Genomic DNA, 26,849 nt, shown 5'->3' with positions numbered 1-26,849 from the left:
GTAAGAATGGAGTCACTCAGAAGGCCATTAAGATGCAGCGAGCAGGAAAAAAGGAGTTTATTGGGAGAATCAGCAAGCAGGGAGGGAGCTGTGCCCATGGGTGGCTTCAACTCCGGACTCCTAGGGAAGGAAGGTGTTGTTATATAGGGGGAAGAAATAAAGAACTGTTGAATTTAGTCACTATTTTTTGTTATCTTGCGGCTGCAAATATGACAGGCTGATCAAGGCCAAACGTGGCTCCGCTTGATGTATCCTGCTATCATCCAGGCCACTACAGGCAGGGAGCTCCTGGCCCAAAATATTGTTACCTCCCAAGCAGCTGCAGGCGGGCAGGGGGAGGGCATGGGAACTGAGGCTGTCAAAGAGGTGCAAGGAAGAACACACTTATGATAAGATTCTGGAATCTGCTAACCAGTTTGCAAAAACAAAACAAACAAACAAAAAAACCATTTCTGGAGGTGATAGGGACAGTGGCAATAACCCCTGGCACACTGAGTATCACAGTTATGAGTACTCTCTTCTGTGGTGAATTGGAAGGGGATATAGGCTTATATAATATAATAGTTTTGGCATTTTTAAAATGGTAATTATGAGGACTGTGAATTGATTGTTTTTAATTGTCATAATGAAACTGAAGGAAAAAGTAATAATATCAATTCAACTAACTAATCATCAAATTATTCTCCGTGTGAAGTCCCAGAAGACCTGCACTTCAGCATTCAAAAAGATTATATTATCTGTAGCCAGAGGGCAGATCCAGCTGGAATCAGACTTAATTCTCTTTCCTGGCAAGTTCTTCAAGCTAAAATTGGGGCCTTAATAGGCAAGGAATATGGCCCTAACACCTGATATGGGGATATCTGGGGCAAACATGCTTGAGGACTTCAAATTTATGGATTCTCCTGAACCCCTGAGACTCCAGAAATGGTTCAATCCCCATTGATATAGGATAGCAGATTCTCATTGCTTAGAACACACAAAGAGGCCCCACCTAAAGCAGACACCTCATAAGATGATACTTGCCTTCTTTGAGGTTTACCTCTATCTCCCTCACAGATTCTAGAACATTAACTGGGGTCAAAACTCAGGTTAAGCTCCTGGGAAAATGCTTTACCTGCTCCAGGAAAAAAAGATACTTCACAAAAGGGTTGCGAGACTTGGATAATATGTCTGGCAGAATCAGGAGGAATATACCTGAGAATGAGCTTAGGGACACTAACCCATCGATGAGGACTGAGTGAATTTTTGAAATGGGAACCTTCCACGATGTCAGCCTAGTGTACGGGAAAGAACTTCTGTAGCCAATTCTGTTAGGCTCTTGGTGTAGTTCCCTGAAGCTTGCAGAATAATGACCTGCAGCAAATGACAGGGAATTGGTCTGTAAATACCCAGCTCCTTACTCCTTAGGTGGGAATATTCTTAGGTGGGTATTGAACGCTCTTTCCCAGAGTTTTGCTTTAGGATTAAGCAGCAAGAAGCTGAAAGAAATAAAAGATTCCCAGGGAGTGAAGAAATAGTCACCAGTAACACCTGAGCAAAGAAATGTATGTAAACAGGTCAAGGAGATTCTCCATCCTGAGTCAACCTGAACATATCTATTAGGTCCCAACAGTGTGACGCCATCTTGGGACGGAACCAGTCTAAGTGAAACTCTCCTATCTTTTACCATTTTCACTTCTCCTTTGCTCGACTCTATAGAGATAAGAACCTACTCATCTAGGGGTGTGTGGCAGGGAAAAGGAGGAAAAATACAAGTCAGAGAAGAAAAGAAGAAGGCAAATATTACTCCTTTTCATTGCTTGGGTCTTTCGGTCTAAAGTAAAACCAAGTTGTGAGGAAAGAGAAAATAAATGATTAATCAATTTTTGAATTTTTAGTTTTAAGTGAGATTTCTAATTACTAAACTGAGATTGTGTTCTGATTTAAAAGAATGTAGGACCATCTTTTAACTGAAAGTGATCTAAAAAGTCATGATACCTATCAATTTTTTATCCAGTGACATAAAAATATTTCTGGACCGTATAAAGGTACAGTGAAACAAACAAAAAAACAAAGTTTCATTTGGTTACATCAATGTGCCTGTTTAACACCCAGCTTTATTTCAATGTTGCTTTGCCTACCTCAGAAATGCTCTGGCTTTATTCCCTATATGTTCTGTTACAACAATAAAAAGCATAGTTGATAGCAACTGAAGTGGAGAAAAGGTAACACACAGTACATCAAGAAATCTAAGCTGTCTCAGAGATTCCTTTCAGTCATACTCTGTATTTGATAACTCCCAGACTGTTTTAAAGCCATATTCACATCGTTTCATGTGTTTTCTTTTTCAAACATTAAATGTTATATATACAATGAAAAAAAGACTATAAGAGAGAAAAGTTTGAAAACTATGGGGCAATTGGACTACCTTGATTCTCTAAATAAATATAGTAATGTTTGCTTCATAAAGAAGAGAAGAAGGAATTGAAATAACTACCCATAATGTGGAATAAGTCACTTACTACCACTTTGTTCTATGACAATCTTCCAAAGCATTGAGCATTGTGGACCCATTAACAGATCTGTGACCCAAACCAAGGGTTTCTCTCTTGCTGTGAACTTTTGTGTTATGGAAGACAAAACCCAAAGCTATACTCAAATCAAGCAAGATCATTCCCCCCGCCCCCTTTTTTTTCCTCATGAACCTTCATTTACCATGTAAGGTAACCAATTTTTTGTTGACACTATTTATTGTCTTCCAAACTCTCTTAATTAATCCCTGGGACCTAATGTTTTTTAAATTTGTTATAGATTGATTTATTTAAAAATTCATGATGCTCTCATTCCACATTAGAAGCCTCGGTTTGTCAAATTAAACAACTCAGAGTATATAGTAATTGAAGTTGTCATAAAACATGGGTAGGGCTCAAGATACCCATGTCTTCCTTTGAACCATTGTTTCTTAATTATACAAAGACATGGAAATATAAAGTTATATGTCTAGGCCACTGGTTCTCAATCAAGAATGATTTTGCACCCCACCCTTACCGTGACATTTGTCAATGTCTAGAGATACTCTTGATTTCCACAACTGGGGAGGGGTGCTACTGGCATCTAGTAGGTAGAACTCTGGGATTCTGCTAAACATAGATATATATATATATATATATATATATATATATATATAGTTTTCTATTGTTGTATAGCATAGCAGCTTTAAAAAGCACTGATTTATTGTCTTAGAGTTTGTGTCAGAAACCTGGTGGGATTAGGAGTGGTGCTTGACCAGGTTCTCTACTTAGAGTATCACAGAGCTGAAATCAAAGTGTCAGTGAGTTTGGGTCCTTATATGGAAATTCTGGGGAAGAATCCACTTCTTAGCTCATTGTGGTTGTTAACAAAATTCAGTTGCTTGCAGTTGTAAGTCCAAAGTCCCCATTTCCTTGCTAGTTGTCAGATATTCTCAGCTCCTAAATGGCACCCACATTCGTTTGCTTGTGTACCTCTCCATCTTCCAAGTGAACAGGATCACAGTGAGTTCCCCTTGTTCTTTGTATCTCTGACTTCTTCCAGCCTGTGAAAACTCTCTTATTTTAAAGTACTCACTTGATTGGATCAGGCCTGAGTAATCTCCACATCTTAAGGTCAACTATTCAGGACTTTAATTACATCTACAAAAAAAATCTCTTTGCAGCAGTACCTGAATTAGTTTTGACTGGATAATAAGGAGACTTGATCTTGGGGGACCATCTTCAGAGTTCTACTTACCACAACAGTCTATAATGCACAAAACAGCCTCTCACAACAAAGAATTATTTGTCCCCAAATGCCAATCCTGCTCAGATTGAGAAACCCTAAAGTAGGCATATATTTTTGTTCACGGTGAAACTTCTTTTAGTTTATCTTTCTGATAAAAGGCAGATTCACAGCCTGCAACACTTTACAGAAGCATATGCCACTAGGTTTCTGATCATGTTCCAGAACTTTCATTTTCCAAGACCTGTTGTCAACAAAGAGCTTATGAATTCTTTGACATTGGTCCATCTATCCTTACACATCTGCCTCTCTATCTTCACACCCATTAGTCTACTTAGTTTACATTCTTTTGTTCTTTGACACAAATAATATTTAAAAAAGTCAAGAGAAGGGAGAAATGTCAGCATTCTCTGCTTTTGGCCACATAATCAGAATGTCATCCCATGTGTGACTGGAACACAAGTTCCCAATTACAGAGACTTTTCCTTGGTCATTGATATACTAATCACAAAGTACAATTTGCAGCTCATGGTAGGAATACAATGAATAGATGCTGAGTGAATGAGTTTTCTACTCAAGAACAATGTAGCAGGAAGAATCTTGACCTTTTGCACAAATATCCAGATTTAAATGGGTCTGAGGCTTGATTGCAGAATGCATTTATTATGAGATGTAAGGTATGAAGTGTATGTTTACGCACCTACAACTTAGATTTGCCCTGATGGGTATATAAAAATGTGTAGGCTCTCACACTTCCTTCAAATAAGAGAATCCACTTGGTTTAAACTCCTATCCTAGTACGAAATCTCTTCAATGACACCTACGGTGGGTTTAGTTTGTGTTTGAGTCTTTCCAGGTGGGGTCACAGGAGTTGGGTACTTGGAAATAGAAATCTCAAGGGTTCTTTTGCTTGAGCACTCCCTAAAAGAGTTTTGGGAAATCATAGACCCCTTTGCACATTTTTCTGTTATTCTATTACAGTTGTACCAATTTTTCTCTGTTGTTCTTCCCTTCACCCTCTACCTGCTCTCACAGTTGATCCTGCCCTGTTATCTATGTCCATGAGTCATTTACATCTGTTCCTTGACCGAAGGCCCCCCCCTTTTACCTCTTCCCCCTCTGCTCTGGTCACAGTCAGTCTGTTTCTTGTTTCCATGACTCTGGTTCCTTCTTGCTTGTTTGTTTGTTTTGTTCATTAGGTTCCTATTATAGGTGAGATCATATGGTATTTGTTTTTTGCCACGTGGCTTATCTCACTTAGCATAACACTCTCCAGTTCAATCCATGCTGTCCTGAAAAGTAGGATGTCCTTCTTTCTTTCTGCTTGTAGTATTCCATTGGGTAATGTACCACGGTTTTTTGATCCACTCATTTACTGAGGGCCACTTGAGCTGTTCCAGCACCTGCCTATTGTAAATAACACTGCTATGAACATAGGGCTGCATAGGTTCTTTTGAATTGACTTTTCAGGAATCTTGGGTATAATCCTAGCAATAGAATTACTGGGTCAAAGGCAGTTCCATTTTATAGTATTTTGAGGAAATTCCATACTGTTTTCCACAGAAGCTACACCAGTCTGTATTCCCACCAACAGTGCAGTAGGATCTCCTTTCTTCCATATCCTCACCAGCACTTGTTGTTTGTTGATTTGTTAATGATAGACATTTTGGCAGCTGGGAAGTGATATCTGATTGTGGTTTTTATTTGCATCTCTCTGATGGCTGGTGATGTTGAGCATTCTTTTATATGTCTATGGACCCTCTGTATGTCCTCTTTGAAGACGTGTTTGTTCAGGTCCTTTGCCCATTTTTGAATTGGGTTGTCTGTCTTCCTGGTGTTGAGGTCATATAAATTCTTTATATATTTTGGAGCTCAAACCCTTGTCTGAAGTATCATTGGCAAATATGTTTTCCCATATGATTGGTTCCCTTTTCATTTTGATGATGTTTTCTTTAGCCGAGCAGAAGCTTTTTAATTTGATGTAGTCCAATTTAGTTGTTCTTTTCTTTATATCCCTTTCTCTAGAGGATGTATCAGCCAATATATTGCTGGGTTGGGATTTCTGAAATTCTACTGCCTATCTTTTCTTCTAGGACTTTTATGGTGCCATGGCTTATGTTTAAGTCTTTTTTCTATTTTGAGTTTATTATGGTGTATTGTGTAAGTTGATAGTCTAGTTTCATTTTTTTCCATGTACCTGTTCAGATCTCCCAACACTATTTATTGAAAGGCTATTTTTCCTGAATTTTATGCTCCTGCCCTCTTTGTCAAATATTAATTAACTATAGAGACAAGGGCTTATTTCTGGGCTCTCTATTCTGGTCCATTGATCTATGTGTCTGTCCTTGTTCCAGTACCAGAATGTTTTGATTACTGTGACGTTATAATATAGTTTGATATCAGGTAGTATTCCTCCTACTTTGTTCTTTATTCTCAAGATTGCTGAGACTATTAAGAGTTGTCTTTGGTTCCACATAAATTTTTGAAATATTTGTTCTAAATCTGTGAAATATGTCATTGGCATTTTAATAGGCATTGCATTGAATCTATAGATTGCTTTGGGTAGTATGGACATTTTAATGATATTAATTCTTCCAATCCATGAACATACTATATGCTTCCATTTATTTGTATCTTCCTTAATTTCTTTCTTCAGGGTTCTGTAGTTCTCCAAGTATAGGTCTTTTATCTCATTGGTTAAGTTTATTCCTAGGTACTTTATTTTTCTTGTTGTCAGAGTAAATGGGATTTTTTCCTAATTTCTGTTTCTGATATTTTACTGTTGGTGGACAAAAGTGCCTTCAATTTCTGAATATTGACTTTGTACCATGCTATTTTGCCATATTCATGTATTAAGTCAAGTAGTTTTTTGGTGGAGCCTAGACAGTTTTCCATGTACACTGTCATGTCATATGCAAATAATAACAGTTTTACTTTCTACTTTCCAATTTGGATACCTTTATTTCTTTTTCTTGTTTGATCACTGTGGCTAGAACCTCCAATACTATATTGAGTAAAAGTGGTAAAAGTGGATACCCTTGTCTTGTTCCTGATTTTAGTGGGAAAGCTTTTAGTTTTTGCCCATTGAGTATGATGTTGGCTGTAGATTTCTTGTATATGGGCTTAATGTTGAGGTTACTCCCTCTATTCCCACTTTGCTGAGCATTTTTTATTATAAGTGCTGTACTTTATCAAATTCTTTTTCATCATCTGTTGATATGATCATGTGATTTTTGTCTTTCATTTTGTTCGTGTGGTGTATTACATTTATTTGCTTATAAATATTATACCATCCTTGTGATGAATCCCATTTTGATTGTAGTATACAATCACTTTAAGGTGTTCCTGGATCCAGTTTGCCAATATTTTGTAGAGGATTTTAACATCTATCTTCATCAGAGATATTGGCATATAGTTTTTCATTGTTGTTGTTGTGTCTTTACTGGTTTAGGAACTGGATAATACTGGCCTTATAAAAAGTTTGGGCATCTTCCCTCTTCATGAGTTTTTTGGAATAGTTTGAGAAGGATAGGAGTTAGCTCTTCCTAAAAGTTTGGTAAAATTTGCCTGTGAAGCTATCTGGTCCCAGGCTTTTGTGTACTGGAAGATTTTTATTACTGCTTCAATTTCACTAGTTGTTATCAGTCTATTCAAGCTTTCTGCTTCTCAATTCATGTTTGGGAGATTATATGTTTCTAGAAGTTTGTCCTTTTTGCCTAGGTGTAAAATTTCTTAATATATAGTTATTTGTAGTAGTTTTTTACAATCCTTTATGTTTCTGTGGTATCAGTAGTGATTTCTCCTCTTTCATTACTGATTTCATTTATCTGGGTCCTCTCTCTCTCTCTCTCTCTCTCTCTCTCTCTCTCTCTCTCTCTCTCTTTGATGAGTCTGGGTAAAGTCTTGTCAACTTTGTTTTTATTTTCAAAGAGCCAGCTCCTGGATTCATTGATCCTTTGACTAGTTCTTTTAGTCATTTAATGCTGCTCTGATCTTGATTATCTCCCTCTTTCTACTCCCTCTGGACTTTGTTTGTTATTGTTCCTCTAGTTCTTGTAGATTAGTTTGTTTATTTAAGATTTTAAAACCTTTTTTTAGGTAGGCCTATATGGCGGTGAACTTCTCCCTTAGGACTGCCTTTGCTGTGTCCCATAGGTTTGGGGCTGTTGTGTGTTCCTTTTCATTTGCTTCCGGAAACTTTTTTATTTCTTCCTTGATGTCATTATTAATCCATTTGTTATTTAATAGCATGTTATTCAGTCTCCATAAATTTGAATGTTTTTGAGTAATTTTCTTGAGGTTAGTTTCTAGTTTCAAGCCATTGTGATCCAAGAAGATGCTTGCTATGATTTCAATTTTCTTGAAAGTTTTGAGACCTGTTTTGTGTCTTACTATGTGGTCTGTCTTTGAAAATGTTCCATGTGCATTTGAAAAGAATACATATTTTGCTTCTTTGGGGTGAAAGGTTCTGTATATATTAATTAAATCCATTTGATCTAGAGTGCCACAATATCCTTGTTGATTTTTTGCTTGGAAGAAACTTCCATTGTTGACAATGGGGTGTTAAAATTCCCTGTTATGAATGTGTTGCTGTTGATATCTTAGTTGAAGTCCTCTGAGATTTTCCTTATATATTTAGGTGTTCCTATGTTGAGTGCATATATGTTTACAAGGGTTATATGTTCTTGATGGATTATTCCCTTAAGTATTATGTAGAGTCCTTCTTGGCCTCTTTTTATGGCCACTGTTTTGAAATCTATTTTGTCTTATATAAGTATTGCTACCCAGCTTTTTTTCATGTGCATTTTCTTGAAATATTTTTTTCCATCCCTTCACTTTCAGTATGAATATGTCTTTTGTTATGATGTGGGGCTAGATAGCATATATGTGGATCATGTTTTCTTATCCATTCAACTACCCTATGTCTTTTGCTTGGGACATTTAACCCATTTAAATTTAATGTTATTATTTATTCATTGCCATTTTTTTCCTTTGTACCTGTGTCTCCCCTCTGCCTCCTTCATCTGCTTAAAGCAGTCCCTTGAGCATCTCTTGCAATCCTGGTTTCATGTCGATGTATTCTTTACCTCTTTTTTGTTTGTTTGTTTGCTTGGAAACTCTTTATTTTGCCTTCCATTTTCAATGAGAGCCTTGCTGGGTAAAGTTGTCTTAGTTGCATTCTTGCTTTTCATTACTTGGAATATTTCTTGCCATTCCCTCTGGGTTGTATTGTTCTGTTGGGAAATCAGTTGATAACCTTATGTTACTAGCTGTTTCTCCCTTGCTGCCTTTAAGATAATCTCTTTGTCTTAAATTTAGCCATTTTAATTATAATGTGTCTTGGAGTAGGCCTCTTTGGGTTCATCTTGATGGGGGCCTTCTGTGCTTTCTGGACCTACATGAATTTTATCTCATCAAGTTAGGGACGTTTTCTGTCATTACTTTTTCAAACAGGTTTTCTATACCTTACTCCTCTTCTTCTCCTTCTGGTGTCTTTATGATATGAATATTATTGTGTTTCATGTTGTCCTACATTTCCCTTAAACCCTCTTCATCCTTTTAATGTCTTTTTCATTTTTTTATTCTGTCTGGGAATTTTATTGTACCTTATTCTCTAGGTTACTGATTCAATCCTCTGCTTCATCTACCCTGCTTTTAGTTCCTTCTGCTGTGCACTTCATTTCAGACATTGTATTCTTAATTTCCTCCTGGTTCTTATTGATAGTTTCTATGTCCTTTTTCATCCCCATGTAGTTCCCACTAAGTTCCTTATAGCTCCCATAAAGTTCCTTATACTTCTCACTGAGTTTCTTGAACATCCTTGTAACCATTATTTTGAGCTCAGTGTCTGGTAGTTTACTTGCCTCTATTTTACTTAGCAGTCTTTCTGGAGATTCCTCCTTTCCTTTTGATTCTGGGTTGTCTTTTTGTCTCCTCATTTAAAGTGACTCTTCTTGTTTATGCTTCTTAAATTGATCTTCTTTGACTCCCTGTCTTTGTAGTGTGACCTTCCGTGGTAGGAGACCTTTGGAATTCAGTGGTGCAGTCTCCTTGATCACCTTAACTTGCTCTTGAGATGCCCTTTATGCTGTATATGTGGGTTCTCTGGTTGTTTTTGGGTTTTGGTTGTCATTCAGTCATTCTTTGGTGGGTCCTTATTTCTGACTGGCTGATAGCTCCACCGATCACATCTAATATGCTGTTTTAGTGGTGCTATCAGAACAAAACCAAGTAGCCCAGGAAACAAACTCATGCCCCCAATAACATCCTCTACCCATAATCACACTATTAAGAGCAAATGAGCCAAAATCAATATAGGTGTAAAGAGATTAAGACTATTATAGGAAAGGAAAAATGAATATGAGATGAGAAACTGAAAGAAAAGTGATTTTGAGAGGGTAAAGGGAGGGTAAAGAGTTGGCAATAGAGAGAAGGTGAAGAGAGAAAGAAAGTAAAATTTACATTGTAAATAGAAAAAGGAGGAGACTTCTGGCCAAGATGGAGACCTAGACAGACACACTGAGTCTCCCTCTACAACTAAGAAGAAATACAACTACCTCAAAACTAGAGACAACCAGAAGTTCCAAAAAACTGAGCTGCATGGAAATCCAGCAAACAAAGATATAAGGAAGAAATACTCATACACATAGGTAGAAGGGGTAGAGCCAGGGCAGAGAGGATGCGGTGTGGTGGTGGCAGCAGTGGCAGCAGTGGGAGGCTGGTGGAAAGCACAGTCACACATTTTAAAAAGTTGAGAGGGACACCTGGGGAGCGCTCCCAGCATGAGACAAGACCATGCAGCTCATGGTCCCAGAACCAGGGAAAATAAAGCCTCATTGCTTTTGACTATGCAAACCAGTGGGGGTTGGGGCAGAGGAACAAGCTGCCAGTCTCTCAGCAAAGACTGCTTGTTTAAAGGGCCCCACCCACTCTGGGAATGATGGCCAGGGCAACAACTAGAGAGGCATCAGTCCCATACAGAAGTGGGAGAAGTATCTGGGAAAGGGGTGAGTGCTGAGTAAGTGGCATTGTTTCTTCTCAGACCCCTCTCCCATATACAGTGCCACAATGTGGTAAAACATTTTGCCCTGTACTGACGAATACCTAAGGCTCCAGCCCTTACAACATAACAAGAGTGACAGCTCTTCCTAAGACACAGAGGTAAACAAACACAGGAGCCTGTCAAGATGAGGAGACAGAGAAGTATGGCCCAAAAGAGGGAACAGATGAAGGTTCCAATGGGAGAACTAAGCGATGAGGAGATAGCCAACCTAACAAATGCAGGGTTCAAAACATTGGTGATAAAGATGCTCACTGGCTTCACAGATATGCTTAAGTATGGCAAATGCATAAGGGAAGAAGTGAAGGCAATGCTAAATGAAACCAAGGAAAACCCACACAAAACCAATGGTGAAGGGAAGGAAACCGGGGTTCAAATCAATGATTTGGAACATAAGGAAGAAAAATGCAGTCAACGAACACAGAATGAGGAAACAAAAATTGAAAAAAATAAGGGGGGGCTTAGGAACCTCTGGGACAACTTTAAATGTGTCAACATCTGAACCATAGGAGTGCCAGAAGGAGAAGAGGAAGAGCAAGAAATTGAAAAGTTATGTGAAAAAATAATGAAGGGAAAATTCCCAAATTTTGTGAAGGAAATAGACATACAAGTCCAGAAATCACAGAAAGTCCCAAACAAGCTAGACCCAAGGAGGATCAAACCAAGACACATCATCATTATAATGACAAGGGTTAAAGATAAAGAGATAATCTTAAAAGCAGCAAGAGAAAAGCAGAGAGTTTCCTACAAAGGGGTGCCTATAAGACTGTCAGCTGATTTTTCAAAAGAAACTTTGCAGGCAAGAAGGGACTAGCAAGCAGTATTCAATGTGATGAAAAGCAAGGACCTACAACCAAGATTACTTTATCCAGTAAAGCTATCATTTAGAATGAGAGGGTCAAAGATGAGCTTCCCAGACAAAAGTAAAGCTAAAGGAGTTCATTATCACCAAGCTATTATTATATGAAATGTCAAAGGGACTTATTTAAGAAAAGGAAGATCAAAACTATGAACACTAAAATGACAACGAACTCACAACTATCAACAACTTAATCTAAAAAACAAAAACAAAATCCAACTAAGAAAACCAGAATAGGAACAGAATCATAGGTATGGCGATAATTTGGAGGGTTTTCAGCTGGGAGAGTGAAGGGAGAGAAGTGGGAGTTAGTGCAGTGATTAAGAAGCATGATTGATTGGTACAAAATAGACAGGGGGTGAAGTTAAGAATAATGTAGGAAAAGATGAAGCCAAAGAACTTGTATGCATGCTCCATGAACATGAACTAAGGGGGGTGGCATTGCTGGAGGGAAGAGTGGTACTGGGCAGAGGGGAGCAAAGGGAAGAAAAAATTGGGACTACTGTAACAACATAATCAATAAAATATACTTAAAAAATGAAAAGAGAGGGAAGAAGGTATAATTGAGTAAGAGAAGGGAAGCATATAGTATTAGGTTTAAATAGAAATTTAAATATATATATATTTATATTATATATATATTATATATATAGTGAGAGAGGGAGAATAAAAAAGGAAACACATTGGAAAAAAAGATCCACCATGTCACTATTGACAACAAATGAGCAAATACTAATATAGGTGGGATGGGAATAAGAGGAAAAAAAGAAAGAAAGAAAAGCTTAAGAAATGTAGAGGGAGAAGGAATACTAAGATTGAGGAATGAAAACCAGTCTAATACAGAGAAAAAATAAAATTCAAAACAAAAAAAAGGGCAGAAGGAAAGCAAAATGGTGTAGGAGAGGTGAATAGTAAAATTTGAGATTTTTAAATAAAAAAGAATAGTGAAGATCTAGAAATAAAATTAAAGAAAGGCAACAAAAACAAACATATCCAAAATCAATGAGCAAAGATGATAAAGGTAGAGAGAGAATAAGGGTATTTTAAGAATGGGGAAAAGACTGTGAGATGACTAATGACCAAAATAATAATAATAATAATAATAATAAAGGTTTTGAGAGGCTGAAGGTGGGAGAAATAGTAAGACTGCAGAATGGAAACAAGTCGTAGCAAGAGAGGAAATAAAATTTAAAATGAAAATAAGAGGAAAGAATACAGTAAAATTGAGTACAGAATGGAGAAACAAAAATATGATATTGGAAATAAACTGTAATATAAAAACTAGTGACCCAATAGGCACAAACTTGAAGGAAAATAAATGAATGCTTAAAAGCTGTGCAGAAGAGAAAATGACACAAATCATGAAGAAGACAGTAGTGGAATTTGTCTCAGTTGAATCAAGTGTTTACCACTGTTTTATCTTTCTGGCTCCAGTCTGACCCTAGGCAGCCTGTTCAAGACTACTAGTGATTCACAGTCTGTGGCTGTCTCCTTCAGTTGTTAATCTAGTCAATTCATAATCAGCAGTCAGGTTTAAGAACCACAGGGTGGGGCAGAGTAATTCCCGTGGGTGGGGCTATTGCTCCCCCTCAGGCTGATGCCACCTGGAAGGGACTGCTCTGCTTGAGCAAGATGGCTCCTGCAGTATGGGGGATGAGTCAGCATGGGGATACTGGTGGCTGCTCCCTCAGTTCTCTCCTCAAAGCCACCATCCCCAAACTCTCCTCAAGAATCTCTAATCCACTTTGATCCTTTTTGTTGGAGCCCTGGGTAAGTGGTCGTAAATTAAATTTTATGTGTTGACCCTTTAAGAGTCTCTCTGTGTCTCCAGTCATCTCTACCTAGCAGACAGAAATCCCTCTACTTTTCACAGCTGGATGTTATTTGAGTTCATTTCTGGTTCTGATGCTGTAGACTGGGGAGCTCACCCTGGTGTTTAGATCCCACACTTCTCAGGGGGACCCCCCTGACATTTACTTCCAGTACTTCAGCTGCCACCTTAGGAGGCCAGCTAGTCCTCCTGCATCTTCTCTGCACTCCATACAGGTCATGCTGTGGTGAAATAGCTTTTTCTGTCTGTCCATGGTTTTAAGGCTTTTCTCCAGATATTGTTCAGATATGGTTATTCCAAATAAGTTCTCTATAATTTAGTTGTAATTCCATATTGCTCCTGGGAGAAGGTTAGTGTAGCTTCCATTTACTTCTCCGTCATCTTGGATATCCTTGAGCTGAATATTCTGTTTGCACATTTTAATTTGACACTTAAAACTTTTTAATCATCACTTATAGTTGCACAGAATGTAATTTCTGGCATATTTTATATCATATATGTACATTAAATATATATGTTAAAATATCAGGTTGATAGATTAAGTTCATTAAGTTTGTACAATATGTCTTCCATACTATCTATCAGGCAAATGTAGTTTAAATTGTCAATCCAAATAGACAAATCAGGCTTACTTTCTGTGAAAAAAAGCATGGATTCCTGCTTTCAATGTAAATAAAGTAGAATACTTGTATCCTTGTGGTGACCATCTCACTTCTAAATTCTAATTCTAAGATAAATTGATATATATAGATACAGATATAGATAAACTCATATATATATATATATGCTGATACAGATAGATATAGATATACATATACATATACAGATAGACATAGAGCCTAAAATGAGTATATCACCTGGATGAAATAAGGCGCTGCCTTATCAATGTTTGTTTCAATCTTTTTGCTTTGCTGTCATCTCCTCAGGAGTTGAATATCCTCAAGGTATTCCTTTGTTTGGTTCTCCAATGATTTTTAGAAGCTGAGAAATGATAATAAGACTGAGCATTGGTGAACATAGGTTTTTCATTCGTAAAGTAGGAGCATGCAAGGAGAGGTGACATAGGATAAGTTTTAACCTCAGATAGATGCATTTTGAAAAAAGAGTACATATATAGATTGAAGATTTTGGAAATTATTCATTAAAACTATACATATCAATATATATCTTGGGAAAAAATCTTAATGTATTCCTAGGGATGTGAGTCTCCCAGTATGAAGATGGCTGGTTTAGCTGATAACCTGCTACATGATTAGAAAAGTTTTTCCAATAGTGAACTGAAATATATTTACTACACTATATATCTTCCACTCTATTTCAGTTCTCCTTTGGTACCTAGAGTAGGATAAATTCACCTTCTACCGATGATGGCCCAAATATTTGAAGATACTATGATGTATCCCCAACATCTTTCCATCTCTAGAAGGTGGCAAAGCAAGAAGTGAACATCCCCATGGAGTCACCAGAAGAATGGCAGCCCTGCTGACACCTTTACTGTAGCCAGGTAAAAATTCCTGGGAGAGAGCACTGAATTGGCTGAACTTAAGGCACCTGGCCCCTCCTGGCTAATTTAGGGCAAGGAGAGGAAGATCTGGAGTGAGAGACAACCACTTCCTTCAGGACCACACAACTTGGAGGTTTCCAGAAAAGGAAGATGAGTAAACTGAGTCTCTGAGAAGAATAAAATATCCAGGGAATCACCAAGAACCAATGGTGGTGAAGAACTTATCTCTGGCAGAGAGGCAGGCTGTGGTTGGATGAGTCAAAGAATAGCATGTCCATGCCCAAGAGCTCCTGTTAACCACTCATGTTTTATTTCTGCAAAGAACTTGCATTCAAGAGATTTTGTTTTCCTCAAAGGACTGAGTTGAAAGAGAGGAAGAATAGGAAAAGAGAAGTAACTATCAAGAGCCATATGCTGTCGAGAGCCTCAAATTGATTCGCTTTCTGTCCCATTTGGGCAAGTCTCAAACTTGGTTTGCTCATCTGCAAATTGGGGAAATTTTTATGCACATGGTGAAATAAATGATATATAAAGCAAAAATATATAGGTATTATTACATTGGCTCATATTCTAGATAAGAAAATGAAGATTCAAGAGACCTAGTGTATGCCCAAATGCACAAGAAGTAAAGAGCAAAACCTCAGATGCAGACTCAAGTCCGTGTCATTTCCATGCAATTGTTTTTTCCACTAAGCTCCTGTTTTCATCTTCTCTATGGTATACTCTATGTCACACCCTTTGTTCTCTCAATAGAACCACCACAGAACATTACCATTACAGAGGCAAAAGATCCAAGTTCAAAAGAGAACACAGAGAAGCTAAGAGACACTCTGTTCCATTATAATTTATAGGAACTACCAAAGACATTAACTCTGAAATAGTGTTTGGAGAAATAAGTTTTATTCATTATGGCTTTTAAAAACAAACAAAATAATCATTTTTTACTAATAGGTAACAACCATTGTAATGATAACAAATAAAAAGCACTACTTCCCAGACAAATAAGTGATCCATGTTACGTCAGCCCTACAGAGATGATAAATCACTTTTGCAAGTGTGCACTGCTATAAAACCCTCCCCTTCTGGCAGTACCAGAATCATCACCACTTGGGAACCACAGTAACACTCTCTGCATGTTGCATCCAGCAAATCTGCAAACCTGCAGATTCTATTCTCTACCACCAGATATAATTAATCTAAAAAAAAAAAAAGAAGAAGCTGTTCATCTCTAGAGTTAATATTATCAGTTCCTTGAATCACTCATTATTTCTCATTGTTCTCAGTCCCTTTAGCCTGATAATTATATTCCTATAAAGGATACTCAAAATTATAAAAATTTTCCTGAATTTTGATGTCCAACACAGTATAATTTTTCTATTGCCTGGTATAAAATATTAATCTTAGTAATTTTTTACATTGTACAGAGCAACCACTTACTGGATGGTTACTATATGCTCAGTGCTTAAAATAACACTGCAAAGAAGATGCTGTTATTATTATTCTTTATAGATGGGAAGGCTGACTTGAAAAAAAAAAAACTGGATAACTTGAACAAGGTCAAGTGCTTCATTTGGTACCTTGTTTGTTCATTATTTGCTGGCTGAGCCAGTAGTTGATTTAACAGCAACATGACAACTTACAGAGCATACCTCTGTTGGTATGCAGAAAGGAGTCCAGTGTAGCAGAGATATATGATTAGGCAAAATGTTAGGATCACTTGAATATCTGCTGGAAAAGGCCCTGTAAATGTCAGCCCGTGGCATGTATCATGCTTCACTGTGGTCAAGAGTGGTCTGCGTTGGTGATCTGATGCAGTGAAGAAGTTTCCAAACTGGACTCTGCTCATTCCTAAGGAATATATGGCAATCTGGTAAACCGCTACTGGGGATGAGAGGACCCCTTCAGATGGGACTTTTTATTTTCTCTCCTCTGCTTGAATCAGACAGCTCTGTTTTTTCTTTAGTTTTATTTGTTTACTCTTCCTCAATCAGAAGTAGATAGATATAGAGATAAAATCAAAATAGAGATAGAAATAAGTCTGTGTCTGTGTGTGGGGGTGTGGGGGTGTGTGTGTAAGAGAGAGAGAATGAGTAATATACCTATTCGTAACCTGGACAGAGGCTTTAACTAGGGCTTTAACTATTCTGAGCTTTTGTTTTCTCACCTGATATATAGTAGATACTTAAAGATTTTTGTTGAGAAAATAAGTGAATAGATTAATAAATAAATTATTTTGTATTTTAGCAGAATATAACCTTGCAGGGTTATGTTGAGGATTAAAACCAAAATAAAGAAAGTTTAGTACAGCCTGGCACCTAGTAGGTATTTTGTAAATCATAATCATAATCATAATCACAACATTTATTATTGATTCAATGAGTTTGTGGATTGTTGTACCAGGTATCCATGTCACACTTCTCTCTAAGCTAGCTAGAGATCCTCCATCAACCTTGAGAGCAAGCATTAAATGTTATTGAATATTTGGCATGTGCCTGAGTCTAGAGGGGCTTTCCCAGAGTGAGGGAAGAGATTGGGTATCTTAGGGGCTTCTTGGTTCTCCACTCTTAGAAATGTGGCTTTAGAAGTCTGATGGCAAAAACAGTGACAACCTGTTGGCCATTGTGCCAGATGTGCTGAAATCATAACGCAACTCAGTTGGATCAATTCTTGCTGTCACTGCTATTTCCGGGGCTTGAATTGCACTACCTAGTGACATCCAAGACTATGCTTTTGGCACATTCATTCTCTGAGTAAGAACAAATTATGAACCTACAACCTATTCTACTTGAAAAAGAAAAGAAGGAAAGTGTGCTGGGATTAAGACCTGGAAATTGGTGTCTTTAATCTACCCAAGTCATTTTCAGTTAAATACCATTTTTCTGTGGATCACATTCATCTGCTGTAGATTACAAGTTATCTAGGACCACGAAGTTGTATAAAACTGTGCAGACACTTTTAGCATTCCTGGTATAACAGACAGTTATTATTTATAACAAAAGAATAAGAATAATGGCAGGCTCATCACATGTCCTAGAAACTTAGTCTGCAAAAGGAATCCCATTACATACATATTGTCACCCCATTACAATATATTGTAAAGGCATGTATGTTTCTCCTTGGGAAAACTCAGTAATTCATTTCTCCAAGTCTAGAAGACAGACTAGTGAGAGTTAAATCTAATTATGTAAAGATTCTTTGCCTTACAAGACAGTTTTTTTCCTAAAGCATTTCTTTAAATAGCCAGCTGCTTTTTTGAAGTATTCAGAATTGGATTTGCTTTACAAAATGTTTAGACTCAACTTTTTAGGAGCAAAGTGAACATACAGAAATGGGACATTGTATGCCAGGCATCGATGGTGAAGTCTCACTTAATGATCACAGTAAAACAAGGGTCTCACCATTCCATCTCTGAGTCCCTCCAAGCCAGAACATCGAAATGTGGCAGGTGGCTTTTACAGGGCATTAGGTGCCCTCTCTCCAGGCAGGAAAGCTAAGCCAGCATTGGGGTCATTGTCCATCATTAACTGTGTGACTCTGGCAGCCAAGGACATCAATTTGTGCTCTGAGCAATCATGCATTATTCAGCATATACTGAACTATTCACTTAAATAGGGATACTTTTTTTCTTAAGATTGAAGCAATTATGAAGAAAAGCTGATGACTTTCATTCAAATAAATGGGAACAGATTTTTTTTTTTGAGAAATAGTGTATTTATTACTCCATATATAACTCTTGGGCAAGGAGAGGAAAAGGAAAAGTTGGAGAAAGACTAGATATGAACACAGGGTCAGAGGGAGGGCCCCCACCCAGATCACAAACAACCTTTCCTCCCCATGTCAAACTCTTTCTTGCAAAACCCTCTGCTTGCAAATACAAGTAGATAGGTGGACATCAATCATTCCTGTTATCTCTCAATTCTGATGCATAGTAGGAATAAAACATATTAGCAAGTTAACTATTGTGCAGTCACTGTGTTAGACTCAATGCGTGGAAGAACACAAGACCAGGAGGGAAGAATGAGATGCACACTTAATAAGACACCTAAGTGCATTCTAAGACCCTACAATATTTTTATGTGCTATTCCATGCTGGCTTCTCTAGCAGAAAAATGAGAATAGTACTTCATTTTGAAGGTGGCTACTGTAATAAAATACACTGTTTTCCCAAGGGTTCTAAACCAAAATTTGATTAATTTTTTGTCCATATTCATGCAGGATGATAAGACCCGGGAATTTCTAAGGCAATGGTTAGTAGGACAGTAAAGGCAAAGAGCACTTTAATAGCATTAGAGCCAATGAAGGGGTACTTCTGTAAGAGGCACAATACTCGGAATTGTCATAGGGCAGTTAATTTCTGCACTCCTTTGAGTGATTTTTTAATCTCCTTGCAGTGTAAGTCACCTGTGTGCTGTGTGTCCTTGGGAATGGCTTGATTGTCCAAATAGAAGGAGTGTTTCATACACTCAGTGGGTCTTGGACTGGGAGATAAGTGTGGGAGGGAAGAGAGGAGGGACATGGGTCAGGTGGAGTGAAAGGTGAGTTGGAGACAGCAGTGGAAAGGAAAACAATTAATTTGGATTACTTGATGTTAAATAATGTTCACGTTTGTATTTCAGGTTCTGCCCCTCACAACTCTCATGTACGCAGTTTCTGTTTAGAACCAGGCCAGCAACAGCGAGGCTGGGGAGAGGGGTGCACCTCAACAGCTGGGGGAGAAAAATCCTATGTGTGGCCTGAGAGGAGATGGATGTCTAAAATGTGAAAATGTGCTTCTGAGACCACGTGAGAAAGGGTTGAAGGTGAGGAATCGTGTAGCCAGAGAGCTGAAGCTTCAGCCCTTCCTAGACACAAGAGTTTGGAAGGTGGGCCGATCAAAGGGTTGGAGTGGGGGTGCTCCTCATAGTCCCTGGGCAGAGAATTGGGAACGTGTGTGGCAGAGGCTCGCTCTGCTAGGACAAGATGTTGGGGTGTGAGGGTGGGGTGGGGGCCTGGGGGGGGGGTGGCTTGGAGCCCTGGCGGTGGCTGCCTGACGTCATCGGCCTCTCTGGCAATAGGCTGCCAGCTCAGCTCCCCGAAGCGGCAGCGGTAGCGGTAGCGGCGGCAGCGCGGCTTGGTCTCTGGCCCCCTCACTCCGTGCCTTCCGCAGCTGCCACTGCAGCCGCGCCACGGGGCTCCCTCCCTGCAGACAGCGGCAGCCCCAGGTAAGGGACACGGTGCGGTTAAAGGCTTGGGGCGGCTGGGCGATCAGGCGCGAGTGGATAGACAGACCCGGCGGCCTTCGCAGGCACCCCTGGCCGAAGCTTCGGCCCCCGGCCGCGGCTCGCGGTCCGCCCCGCTGCTCCGCAGTGCAACAGTTTGCAGCCGCTTCCTGAGAGCGGCAAGGAAAGCTCTGGTGCTCGCTGCGGGTCTGCCTGGCGCTGGTCCCAGCAAGAGCCTCGGGACCCTCGGGCTGGGTCTGGGAAGGCCAGAGAGAAGGTCGGTTCCCCAAACTTTGCAGACGGGAACCTTCCCCCTTTTATTTCCACCCCCCCCCCCAGAAAGATGCAGGATACTGTCAGGTCACAGGGAGAGGGGGAGAATGGGGCGTTTGCGGGGATGTGCTTTAGCTGAGAGATGCTTCAGCTGCTTTTTTGGTAATGGGGAGGTACCAGGGAAGAAGGCTGGAAAAAGGATAGAGCGCGATCCTGCGCGTCAGCCGTGGCGGTGGATAGAGGCGGAGTGGGATGTGGTGCCAGCGACCCTCCTTGGGAACCGGACCGAAGGTATCTGACGCCGTCTGGAGAGGGAGAGTAGGAAGGTGGAGGGAAAGGAAGGGAGAACTGCGTACCCGGAGCCACTGGGCAACCGGGGGTGGGTGCTGCAAGGGTAGAATCCTGGCAAAGACAACCACTGAGAGGGCACAGGAAAGAGCAGAGGCGGTGCTCTGGAAAGCAGGGACCCCGTTCCGAGGTGGCTGCGCGTCTGTTGTGATTAGAAAGTTGTGGAGGGCGCAGAGTCTGCCTTATCTGCTGAGTAATCCTCTTCTCTGGGCTGCCGGCGCAGACCCCTTCTCAGATAGTGGCGCCAGCCCAAAGCTGGCGGCTCTGGGGATCCGCCAGGGGCGGGAGGGTTGGGGTCCTCTGGCTTCGGAGAGGACGGGCAGTGTCCGCTGAGGCAGTGTGCCCAGAGCTGCTTTGCAGTTGCGCTGATCCTTCATGTCCTCCGCACTCCCCTGGGCAGTGACAGGGATCCTAACTAAGCCTGTTCTCTTTGCAGCCTGGTGCCTTGGCAAAGGAAAAGGGCGCTCGGACACGCATTGGAGGCGGGTCCGGAGAGGATATCCTGGGTACAGGTCGCTTTCCCTGACGGCTTGCTTGACCGCAGTTGCTCCCTCAGTCCTTAGCTCGTGCGCATACATTTCCACACCAGGGAACAGTTTTGGGTGGCGTGGGCTCCGTCCTCTTCTTGGCCGGTGGGAGCGGTGTGCCCAAGAGAGGAAGTCTGGTGGGCCCAGCCCCTCTCAGCCCAGCACCGATGAGTGCCAGGGCGCCCAAGGAGCTGAGGCTGGCGCTGCCGCCGTGTCTCCTCAACCGGACCTTTGCTTCCCCCAACGCCAGTGGCAGTGCGAGTGCCCAAGGCCCAGGCGCAGGCAGCAGCACCTGCATTACGCAGGTGGGACAGCAGCTCTTCCAGTCCTTCTCCTCCACGCTGGTGCTGATTGTCCTGGTCACCCTCATCTTCTGCCTCATCGTGCTGTCCCTCTCCACCTTCCACATCCACAAGCGTAGGATGAAGAAGAGGAAGATGCAGAGGGCTCAGGAGGAATACGAGCGGGATCATTGCAGCGGCAACCACGGTGGCCGGGGCCTGCCCCCGGCGGGGGGCCAGGCCCCAACCCACATAAAAGAAACCCGGCTGGAGAGGCAGCCCCAGGACTCCGCCTTCTGCGACCCCTCCAAAGTCTCCTCCTCCTCTTTGTCCCCTGGCCTCCCGTGCCAGGACCCCTATGCTCCTCCGCCACCACCACCACCGGCCCCCAGTCCGCAAGGAGCACACGCAGCCTCTAGTTGTTTGGACACACCTGGCGAGGGCCTTTTGCAAACGGTGGTACTGTCCTGATTGTCCAGCCCCTCACCTATCCATCCCCTTTCTTGTTTCCAGCATCTTTGCCGTCCTTGCTTTTTCTCCGTTTTCCCTCTTTCACTTCCCTGTGGACTCTCTTTCCCTTTCCATCCTTCCATCCTTCCTTCCTTCCTTCCTTCCTTCCTTCCTTCCTTCCTTCCTTCCTTCCTTCCCTCCCTCCCTCCCTCCCTCCTTCCTTCCTTCCTTCCTTCCTTCCTTCCTTCCTTCCTTTCTTCCTTCCTTCTCTCCCCTCCCCCTACTGTTTCTCCTCCGCCGAGGCACTGTGCGGTATTTGTAAATATTGGGCAAGGAAAGTCTCGGAAGAAGAAATAACACTGATAATAATACTTTATTATTAATATTTATAGTAATTATAATACTAATAACAGAATCCAAGCGCATGACAAATCACATAATTTCTCATTGTCAATGAAGGATGCGTCCTTCCTCTCCATTCTGCGCCCCCACAATAAGGACGAGAAACCGCACAAGCTACCAAATACTATATAACAGGCATTGACCCCGGAGCAAAGAGAGTGGAGGGGGCCCGGTGTCTTGTACATAGCTGTCAGGTTAAGGTTCAGTTACCTTCCGTCCCTGCCACCCCCCAAGCTTTCACTTTTTCTTCAGCTTCCCTCCTTTCTCCATTCCCACTCTCAGCCAGGCTCAGGCAATAGTATATTATAAAGAAAACGTCTACATTAAGCATCAGGACTACCAGAGGTCACAGAGACAGTACCAGAGAAACGGTTACGACAGGTACCGCTCTCCACTCATTCCTCTTGTCACCCCTTAGTTAACCATTCCCTTTTCCAAGACTAGGCATTTTACTTTACTTTTAGATATGTCCCTCGCTAGCTGACCATACATACATTAAAAATCTTTGAATTAGTTTAAAAATATCTACTTAGCGCCCTGCCCCGCCCTCACCTGTATATCTTTGACATGATTGTTCAGCCAGTTCTGACGTTGAAATGGCCTCACCGAACTGGTTACTTTCTTTGGTTGTGCAGGCAAAAGAGGGGCGTTTTGGAAAGTGACTATTCTAGTTTTTTGTTGGTTTCTTTCTTTTTCTACAATCGGGTTTGTGTGTACTTCCGGTTTTCTTAATATTAAATATTGCATAAGTTACTTTTTTGTAAAAAAAAAAAAAAGGTATTAGGTGATGTCCAGTACTGAAAATGCAGTATATTACCAAATCAGAATGTTTAATTTTTAGAACAAGTTATATATTTATTATATTGGTACCAAATACAGAAGCAAACTATAGTTCTATTGTAAGTCCTCCTAACTGTATATTCTTGTTCTTAATTTCCAGGTGTCTGGTATAATTGTTATCACTGGATGAGAAATTTAGTGGTGCAGGCCTGGCTTCTGCTGTTTTCAGAAGTGTTCTTTTATATCTTACTCTGTAGTAGACTGTTATAAAAAGATAACACGTATGTTTTCTTTTTTCTTTTGTGAATAACAGAAACAACCACAAGAGAAAACAAACAAATAATGGATGTGCAGAAATGCCATCTATTAAACATGGTTAATATTTAAACAGTGCCTGTAGTCCTCCCTGCATGCAATTACCACCTGGAGGCAAGTAGTGTGTTTGTTTGCTTGCACTGTATGTGTTTGGAGGTGAAACTTGTGGGGATGTTGGGCAATTTGGGTGACAGGACATGCAAATTTCAAGAAAAGTTAAACCCAGTAACTACTTGTAGGATAAAAATATTTGCAACTTGTTTACTTAAAAATCCGTGCTTACATCTGAGATGTGGCAAAGAAAGGGTTCCCTTTCTCTTTTTAAGTCTGGCTTACCCAACTTCAATGAGTACACGAAGAAAGGTTAAATTTTAAAAAATTGAGAGAAGATCAATTTTTTTTTGTTCCCTCTTCTAATGCCAAACAAGGTTATTTATGTTAGAAATGGAGTCCACCTATGGTTATTTACCACTTTGTTTTCCCTGAATTGATGATAATGGGAGCCAGAAGCATATTATAATCCTAATTATATGCAGTGGCATCCTTTCTTGGAAACAAATTCTTCACAGCTATTCAAACATTTGGAAAATGTGTGAATGAGAATGTTCAACAAAAAGCTCAACTAAAAGAGTCCTTACTAACCTGCAGGGAGTAAGGCAACAGTGCCACTGAGTGCATCCCTTTTCCAATTAACTAGTAGTTCTAGATTCTTTGTCTTGGCTCCAGACATATGTGTTTTTTTCCCAGAGAAAATATTACCTCTGAGGTTTTAGGTCTTCTGTTAAATTGCCCAAGCTCAGTCTTCATCTTTTATAAAAATAATTTAATAAGCTTAATTTTAATCACCCATTAGATATTCACTTAAGTCCTTTCCAGAAGCACAGAGGATCATCGTTTAAGTATGCCATCTTGTAATATTAGGAAGACCGAGTATAATATTTGGGTACAATATATTAAACAATGAACCAGATTCTCTCCAGTGCCTTAGTCACTTCCTAGTAATAGGTAAAAGAGTACATTAACTCCCTCAGGCCACTAGGGAATCTTTTAGTATATCAGAGTTATACATTGTACATCAAAATGACTAAGGCACTGTGAAAAAGAAAGTCCATTAATTTTTGTAGCTCACACTCATCTGGCTGTAGCTCTTTAATACCTTATTATAGAATGACTTTTGGACTTGAAATTTGAATAAAATCAGGGACTCAGAAGGAATCTTCTTTATTTCCAAAGAAATACATTAACTGCATAAATATTACTTTCTCCCCTTATTTGGTGCACTCCTTACAGTGAATAATTCCCCATTTTATTAAAGCAATAAGATGTTCTGTTGTGAGCAATGCTGGATGATGATTCCATTTCCTTGGTGCTGAAGCTACTCATACATTCTTGCCTTATGAATCATAGTACATTCAAGGCATGCAATAATAATCCCCCTCCAAGGAGCAACCTCTACACTCTAGGGGTAATTATGAAATTATCTTATGTAATTTTTCCCCAAAGGAATAGAGGAAACAGAAGAAATAAAAAGCATTATACATATTGTTTTAAAAAATATCTGATACCTCTGAACATGGGCACACATCCATAACATGTTTTATTGTGCACTTTTAAATATGTGTGACTTTCTCCATTAATTGACTATGGCTTAATATTTCTAATACTGCTTTGTGTAAAGATAATGTGATTTGTGAGTCAAATTTCATGCTGAGTTTAATATACTCAGACCCCTAAGATTCTGGCGTTATCACTTGAGACTCTTCATGAGGTAGAAAATTACATGAAATTCTAGAATGCCATCCCACCAAATTATTGCAAGAAGCACATATCCAAACAATTTTCACAGGCCCTGCTTAAAGTATTGCTTCATATAGAGTTCAATTGATAGTCTAAGGAGTTTGGGATACTATCAACAGGGCATTTTGGATTTCATGTATATGAAACAAATGGCAATCTGGAAAAAACTAAATTTATTTTCAAGATTTTATTCACTGATGTCCCGTCAAACTAATTGCTACAAATCCCTATAACTATAGCTCAACTTCTGCACTTGCTATTCAGTATTAATAAGGTGGCATGCTTGATTCTTATTATTTTTAAAAATGAAAAAATTGGAGAGAGAATACCATTATGTCAACTGTATGGGACTCTGAATCTTAAAGATGTAGATGAATATAATCTTCTTTAGAATTTATATACACCCATAGATATGTATTTATATATACATACATTTTGTACAAATTTACAATAGACCTTTTGTATTCTCTTTTCTGCCATTACAAGAATGAGATGAAAACCAAATAGTTGTTCCATCCTCTTATCCAGAGAGGATACTGAGAAGTCAGGAATATGCATGTACTTATTTCTCTGGGGTCAAGTCTAAATGACTTTCTCTATATTTAATGAAAGGGGAGAGTCCTGTTCGGCTTGGGAAATTGGTAATTAGATAAGCTTCCTTTCATAGGTAGTGACTCTAATGTAGCAATGATAATGAATTTATGACCATACATCTATGTGGTCTAAATATCTAGATGGGAAGCAAAATACCTAGAGGAGGTTTTAGGACCACCTAGAACACAAACCTGTATTGTTGTTCAATTTTTTTGTTTTCAATTTATATGTTGTGTGGAAATAAAACATATCTGCATAGGTAAAGGTAAAGTAAAAATGTGACCATTATATTTTCAGTTTGATACGTAGTTTCTGGAAAATATAGATAAATTAGTTTAAAAAACTTTGGCACCTGACTTTTCCACTGTTTCTATCTATATCAATTGAATTAATTAGATGATGTTTAAAATTTCATTTTTTCCATTGTGCAGACTTATGCTTTAAATTCATTTCTGTGGGTGACAGTTGAACAATTGCTAGCTGATATTATTGAAAGTTGTAGGATAAATTAGAACCAGAAAATTTAGTCTAATCTGGTCAGGCTCCTCAGGTCCGCTCCCATATGAATCTGAACTTTGAATTTGAATCTGAAAAGCCACTTGTCTGGTCTATCCTTCATTGGAATTAATGATTGTGGCTTGTAGATGGTTCACATGAGAAAGAACTGACCTATCTATAGAGGGATATTTAATCACTGGATTGAATGATTTACTCTGATTCTGATTTGGTTTTTGACTTATTTGATAATATTTGATAAACGACTTTGATGGCTTGACATTAATACTTACTAATGTCACCAACCTAATGCTTAGCTAAGAATAAGAATTAATTTAACTTTAATTGGGGACAATGTCTTATAAAAGTGGTCCTATTTGAGGCCCAGACTTGTGATTTC

At 39.6% G+C, this 26,849-nt stretch overlaps 1 protein-coding gene across 1 annotated transcript; it reads left to right on the top strand.

Annotated features, from left to right (window-relative positions):
• Positions 1 to 21,502: 21,502 nt before the first annotated feature.
• LOC150019812 (uncharacterized protein C11orf87-like) lies at positions 21,503 to 22,235 on the top strand. The gene has a single exon (XM_090268064.1). It carries the CDS (start codon positions 21,503 to 21,505, stop codon positions 22,085 to 22,087), a length of 585 nt encoding a protein of 194 aa, XP_090124190.1. The 3' UTR covers positions 22,088 to 22,235.
• Positions 22,236 to 26,849: the final 4,614 nt, after the last annotated feature.

The sequence above is a fragment of the Furipterus horrens genome, unplaced genomic scaffold, assembly GCF_987537825.1.
Source record: "Furipterus horrens unplaced genomic scaffold, mFurHor1.1.pri manual_scaffold_2, whole genome shotgun sequence".
NCBI lineage: Eukaryota > Metazoa > Chordata > Mammalia > Chiroptera > Furipteridae > Furipterus > Furipterus horrens.
This window is presented reverse-complemented; position numbering and strand designations above follow the sequence as displayed.